At 38.7% G+C, this 7,018-nt stretch overlaps 2 protein-coding genes across 2 annotated transcripts; both read left to right on the forward strand.

Moving 5' to 3' along the window:
- Nucleotides 1-59: 59 nt before the first annotated feature.
- TM35_000361630 (uncharacterized protein) lies at nucleotides 60-3,416 on the forward strand (the record flags this gene model as incomplete). Its single annotated transcript, XM_029029348.1, has 1 exon — nucleotides 60-3,416. The coding sequence occupies one exon, from the start codon at nucleotides 60-62 to the stop codon at nucleotides 3,414-3,416; it is 3,357 nt and encodes a 1,118-aa protein (XP_028879369.1).
- Nucleotides 3,417-4,636: 1,220 nt separating this feature from the next.
- TM35_000361640 (putative RNA-binding protein) lies at nucleotides 4,637-6,541 on the forward strand (the record flags this gene model as incomplete). The annotated part of the gene is made up of 1 exon (XM_029029349.1): nucleotides 4,637-6,541. One exon carries the CDS (start codon nucleotides 4,637-4,639, stop codon nucleotides 6,539-6,541), a length of 1,905 nt encoding a protein of 634 aa, XP_028879370.1.
- Nucleotides 6,542-7,018: the final 477 nt, after the last annotated feature.

The raw sequence follows: 7,018 nt of genomic DNA on the forward strand, positions 1-7,018 counted from the left end.
ATATATATATATATATATATATATATATATATATAAATATCGAAAGAAAAGACGAGCTCATGTTAACAGCCATTCCTCCTACTCCTACTCCTACTAATACTATTACGACGAATATGAATATGCCTACAGCATTGCCCCCATCAGGGCCGATATCCGCATCTGATCGACTGCAAGATGCGAAACGACGGTTTGCCTCCATGGATGGATTTTCTCTTCTCCGCAGTGCAGGGAACTCATCCCCAACACCCCGTTTTGCCTCTCCACATACACCGAATCCCTATCATACCATTAGCAGCAGTAATAGTAATCTTTCCACTAAACAACAATACCAACACCATCAACAACAACAACAGCAACAACAAGAACAACAAAAGGGAAGAAGTAAAGGATTACAAATTGCTGGACTCTCTAGTATACATCATCCACATGTACGAGATTCCGAAACCAATAGTCTCTTAACATGGACGTTATTGAATTCCCCTTCTCGCGCTACACCTATTCATGCAGTGAAGCCAACTTCAACCACTACTACAACTACTACGAATACGAATACCACAACAGGGAGAATACGAACAGGAATCATTTCAACAGATCCACAGCCAATATCTGCAGGCGTTCTTATCCCCTCCTCTTCCCGCACAAGAGCATCTTCTTTTACGCCTATTAGTGTGAATACTGCTGGTGTTGCTGGTATTGCTGGTGATGTGCATAGTAAGAAGAATGATTCTCCATCGCTACCATCATGTATGATACTGCAGAGTAGTAGAAGTGGTAGTAGTGATGAATTCGCTGTTCTTCCTTCATCTGACGATCAAAATAATAATAATAATAATAATAATAATAATAATAATAATAATACTCATAAGGGTCCTTATGTGAGTGATGTAGCCTTATATGAGACCTATAAACAGTACTGTAAAGAACAACGTGAAGAAGCACAAAAGAAAGAGGAGGAATACCGTCGTCGATGTAATGTAGCACGTGAAGAGTTAATGCGATTTGTATCTCGTGCCGCTCAGTTAAGTAGTTCAATAGAATTACAACGGAGAATATACACACAAGCCATGCAACAACCACTTCATATCGTTACTGGAGAGAAATGGGGAATGATGGGAATAACAGAAGAAGTTGCTATTCCACAGAAGTTATCATTTTTCCCAAAACTCATCACTCCAGGAAAAACAATCACAACAACAACAACAACAACAGGAGGAAGAGGAGGAGCAGTTGTAGCACCTTTATCACCATTAGATGTTAATATTGAGCATAACACTGCGGTACCAGGCATTGGTGAAAGTAGAAATAATAACAATAACAATAATAATATCAATATGAATATGAATAATAATACTGCTGGTGGTGCTCAAATTGCATTATCACTGCTAAAGTCAAGGTTTGCTGCGGGATCTCTCTTGTCTGGTGATGTGATAGACACGAGGTTCTCTGGACAGACGGCTATGAAGAGAGGAATACCAACCCAAGTTAATACACCACCTTTAGAGACATTAAAAGTGGGGAATGGAATACATGTGAATAACACAAAAGCAACAACAGCTCAGAGTGGCAATAATCATAATAATAACAATAATAGTAATAATCTGAATAACGTTAATGACTCTATAGAGGAGGATATGGGAGGATTAGGAGCACCGCGTATACCTTCATCCTCTGCTATTACCGCTACTGTAGATTATACCGATAGTAATACCGGAAATGACACAAATATGTTTATGCGTGATAAATCTACAGGAACAGTGGTGTACAATAGCCGTTTATCTCACAATCGTCAAACTAAGAGAGATCGCCACAGTTCCTTACATCATCATCATCATCATCATCATCATAATAATATTGCTACTTCCTCTGAAGGGCCATTAGAACCATCGACAGTCTCCCCCACCGGGACGGATCATGAACGGGAGGAACAACAAAAAGCCCTTCAACTCCTTTCACTTGTTCGTCTCTTACGCCGACAGACGGAGGATCTCACAATGCAACTTCTCCACGCCACTGGGGAATGGGGATGTTGGGAGAATGCAGAGAAATCACGGAATAGTATCTACTGCGGTCTATTTCTCACACCAGAGATGGCAGCACGTGTGGAGGAAGAAGAGAGGGAAGCGGAATGTCGTCTCGCACAACTAACAGCAGCAATCAAAACAACAACAACACCAAGAGGAAGAAGAATCATAGAAGAAGAAGAAAGAGAAAGAGAAAGAGAACAGAAAGGGAAATCGCAGTCCATGCTGGAAACATTATTACTGCATTGTCCATTTAAACGTAAACTACCACCGCCACCACCAGTCTCTGTGCAGCTGGAAATGTCTGCATTGCGTGGACATCACATGATGGCGCATGGAAAGTCCCCATCTCGACAAGCGTATCATCATCATCACGAAGAAGAACGAGAAGGAAAAGGAAAAGGAAAAGAAGAAGAAGAAAAGAAAAATAACAAAGATACCATACACGAAGATAATGAAGAGGAGATGATGACAAGGAAAGAGAAGAAGAGGAACAAGAAGGAGAGAATGGATAAGAGAATAAAAGATGCAGAAGAAGAAGAAGGAGGAGAAAGAGAAGGATACAGCAAGTCCTCCTGGTGGCCACAACTTCAGAAACTTCTTTTGCCAGAGAGTACAGAGAACACACTTCTCGTGGATCCAAAGAAAGAGGAAAAACAACAACAACAACAACAACAATGCGAAGTGGATCATCCTTCACATCTTCCATCAACTCCCGCAACAAAAACAATACGAAGAACAACTGAAAAGAAAATGGGAAATACAGAAAACCCCTCATTAGATCCGGTGAAATCCCTAAGCGGATCTGGTGGGATTCAACCACGAAAATTTTGTCTCACTCTATCATCATCATCATCTTCTTCATCTTCTTCTTCAACGACGAGTTATTCTTCTAATGAGTCTAGTAATGAGGATGATGGGGACGAAGAGAGTACTAATAGTAATAGTAGTAGTAGTAGCTATACAAGCTCTTCCACCTATAGTTCTGAGATAGAGGCAGGAGAGAAGCATCATCTCAACAAGGAGGGAAAGGAAACAAAACCAGAAGAAGAAAAAACGAGTGAAGAAGTCCTACAAGATTCTCCTTTACCATCTAAACCACCCAGTGAAGGAGGAAATCCAAAGGAAGAAGAATTATTATTTTCTGCGAGATCATTAGATGATGAACCACGTCAGGTCTCTGGTTCCTCCGATAATACGGCTATTTGGCCAGTCTTTCATGCTGAGGAGGTCTGTTTGGGGAATCCATGTAGAGATAATAAGAAGTCTAATGTTAACAAGAAGAATATAATAAAGCGTGTGTTTGGATTCTTCTCTCATGGAATATGCAGCCGAAGCAGTGGGAAAGGGGCAGTAGCGGAAAAGAAAAGATCACAAGAAGGAAAGAAAAAATAAACAGATGTGAAGAAGAAAAAAACAATATATAGAATGAGTGAGTATTGACTTTTTTTTTTATTTCTTCTTCTTTCCTTCTTTCCTTTCTTTCCTTATTTTGGTTATGCACTTGTCTTCTCACTCCATTCTTTTTTTACATATTTTACACGGTATGTGTATATGTGTGTATGTGTGTACGTATTAGTAGTATTATTATTAAGTAGTGATGTTTTTTTTTTTTGTTTTTTTTTTTTTGCTTTTCTTTGTGATTTTCTTGCGGGTAATAAAATGACGAAATATCGTATTATGTGCCTATTTTTATTTTCTCCTTTGCCTAATCCTTAATATATATTTATCTATATATATATAGGAATGGAGAAGTATGGCTTAACTTTCTTTTATTATCTTTACACGTATGTCTGTATTAAATGAAAGTGTGTATCTCTCTCACTCTCTAAAATGTAAATTGTCGTTCTTTCTTCTTTTTTCCTTTCTTTTCTTCTTTTCTTTTCTTCTTTATCAATACAAATAAACAATTATTATTATTATTATTATTATTATTATTATTATTATTACTATTATAATAGTGGATAAAATAACTGCGCGATAGCACAGCCAAAGGAAAAAAATAAAAAAGACACACGGAACTCTACTGGTGTTGGTGAAGTCTTCACAAAACACATCACAACAACCAACCCGGAAGAAGAAGAAAAAAGAGAAAAAAAAGAAAAGAAAATTTAAGAAAAAGGCAAAAAAAAAAGAATAAAAAGAATATAAAGAAAAGAGAGAGAGAGAAACGATACATTTGGGAGAGCAATAACGGAAACCAAGTGAAAACTCTCAGAAGGGAAAGACAGTAAAATTCTTTTAGGAAAGAAAAAAGAAGGAAAGGAAAGATTGAGAACCTTTCTTTCTTTCTTTCTCTCTTTGTGTGAGTGTGAGTATTCATTATCCGTGAAATCTCAAAGTATTCAATAGCAGCAGAAGAAGAAGAAGAAAAAAAAAAAGGAGCAATAAATATCAAAGTAACTCTCGACATACGGAGAAGGTTGAAAACTTAACGTGAACCAAAGAAAAGAAAAGAAAAAAGGAAAAAAAAAAAGAAAACACAACCAAATAAATAAGAAAAAAATACACATACAAAGAAGAAAGAAAACAAAAAGGTAAAAAAAAGGAAGGAAGAAAAAAAAAAGAGGAGTGAAAGGGGAAGTAGAAAAAGTAAGTAGGATATCTGTTGCCTAATGAGTTTATTTACTTTTGACCCTCTCACCACCAGCAGCGGTTGCGGGATTGTTGGAAATGAAACGAGCGCCAGCAGTGAAAGCCGCAATGAAGTTCCATTATTTCAAAGAGCAGATTGGTCTCTCAACAACTTGGATGGCATGGATAATGAGGATAAACATTTGGTGAATCCCATATTAAAGGATGAACACACATTAATGTATGAGGATCAACCGATATTTGATTCGAGATTAGGACCACAAGCCGAATCCATTCCACCAGAAGGAGAAGAAGAAAAAGAAAAACAACAACAACACGATAAACAAGAAAAACGGTATCCAGTTCCATCTCATCAAAGGGGAGAAGAAGAAGAGAGAATGATAGAGGGAAAAGATGTTTCTTGTTTAGATGAGGGTAAATGGTTGTGTGATCCAACTTCATCCTTCATGACTCCAGGAGCTGCGGGTGGTTTAACCACACCACCGGATTCCACTCCCACTACTCCTATTAATATGATGAATATTAACAAAACTCCCGTTGTGAATGATCCTCCACGACTCACCGCACGCAATAATGTCTATCTCAGTGAACTTCCATCCCATTGGAATACCGATAGACTACGTAGTGTGTGTCTCACCTTTGGTGGAGTGGTCTCCGCGAAGGTGGTACATGATCCTACCACGAATCGTTCTCGTGAATATGGATTTGTGATGTTTGAAACGGAGGAACAGGCGGCTTTATGTGTAAAGACTTTAAATAACCGCCCAGTGGAGGGTCGTATTCTCACTTGTCGTTTAGCACATGAAAGAGCTATGCCTTCCTTTGCGCATATGGACAGGGCGGCGTGGAGTTCTTCTTCTAATACCACCACCGCAGCGGCCTCTCCACAACTCACAGGATTAACGGAAGAAGATCTTTTATTACAGCAGCAACAACAACAACAACAGCAGAAGAATGGAGCGGATGGGGTTTCACATCCGGATGGATCTTCTTTAAATGAGGAAACGACATTACAGAGGTTTACACCTTTGGGATGCAATCTTGATCAACGGGGAGGTGTGGCTACTGTGCAAAGAAGTCGGAATGTCTTTATTCAAGGATTACCCTTACATTGGAATACGGATAAATTACGAAGTTTATGTGGTACGTGTGGAAAGGTTCAATTAGCCAAAGTGGTTCGTGATGCCACGACGAGTCAATCCTGTGGACATGGATTTGTACTCTTTGAGACGGATGAACAGGCTTTAACATGTGTAGAGAGACTCAGTGGATTTACAACAGAAGGAAAAACATTAATTTGTCGATTGGCTCGTGAAAAGCGAAGTTCACCATCGCAATTGCAATTGCAATTCACCACGGGTAATCCCACACCGTCTTCACCGCCGCTGAATATTCCCCCAGGCGGCTGCACTTCCACCACAACTCCCACAAGTACACCCACACAATGTGGAAAAGATGCCAACACCGTTGGAATGAGTCCAGACTACGCCACTGCTATTCTCCAACAACAACAACAACAACAGCAGAGTATTATCTCACCTGTAAATCCTTCCTTTTTAAGTAATGCCGCGTTAGTAGGGGGACCACTCCCACCCGGAGCTCTTTTACCACGAATGCCGCCCGTCGGAACCCCAACCGCGGCTATTATTCCAAATACGATGATGGCCCCTGGTGGGATACCGGATCTGGAGTATCGAATAGCAGCCATGCCAAACTTTGGAAATACATATTTTATTACGACTCTTCCCTACCAGACAATGGGATTGGGACAAGTGATGGAACCTATAGTGACAACAACAACAACAACAACAACAGCAGCAGCAGCAGCAGCAGCAGCAACAACAGCAGCAATAGCAACAGCAACAGCAACTCCTCCACCTTGTGGAAAACCAGAAATGATGCGGTGCTTTCCCGGTAGGTCTTGACCGTCTGTAGTTTTTTTGTTTCTTTCTTTGTTTATTTATTTATTTTATTTTATTTTATTTTTACTCTTCTTACTTGGTTGAGGTTTTGACCTTGAGTTTCCTCCATTTTTCACGATATCTTTTCTTTGTTTTCCCCTTTATTATTATTATTATTATTATTATTATTATTATTATTATTATTTTGGTATGGACGGGGCCAAAGAGATTTTTTTTTTTTTCTTTCTTTCAACTTTCTTGCTTTGCGCATAGCGCATTTTTTTTTTCCTTTTTTTCCCTGTTTTCTTTTTTTTTTTTACCCTTTTTGGTTATTATGATCATTTTATTACTCTACTAGTTTATGATTTTTATTTTTCTCCTTTTATTAGTGTGCCTCTGTGATTTGTGTGGGCTTTTTCCTTAAAAAATTCTTCTTTCTTTATTTCTGTTTATTGTTCTGCCGTCATATCCCTCTTTTTTTTCTTGTTTTTTTTTTTTTTT

Source organism: Trypanosoma theileri, assembly GCF_002087225.1.
Source record: "Trypanosoma theileri isolate Edinburgh chromosome Unknown TM35_Tth_36_V1, whole genome shotgun sequence".
Classification (NCBI taxonomy): Eukaryota; Euglenozoa; class Kinetoplastea; order Trypanosomatida; family Trypanosomatidae; genus Trypanosoma; species Trypanosoma theileri.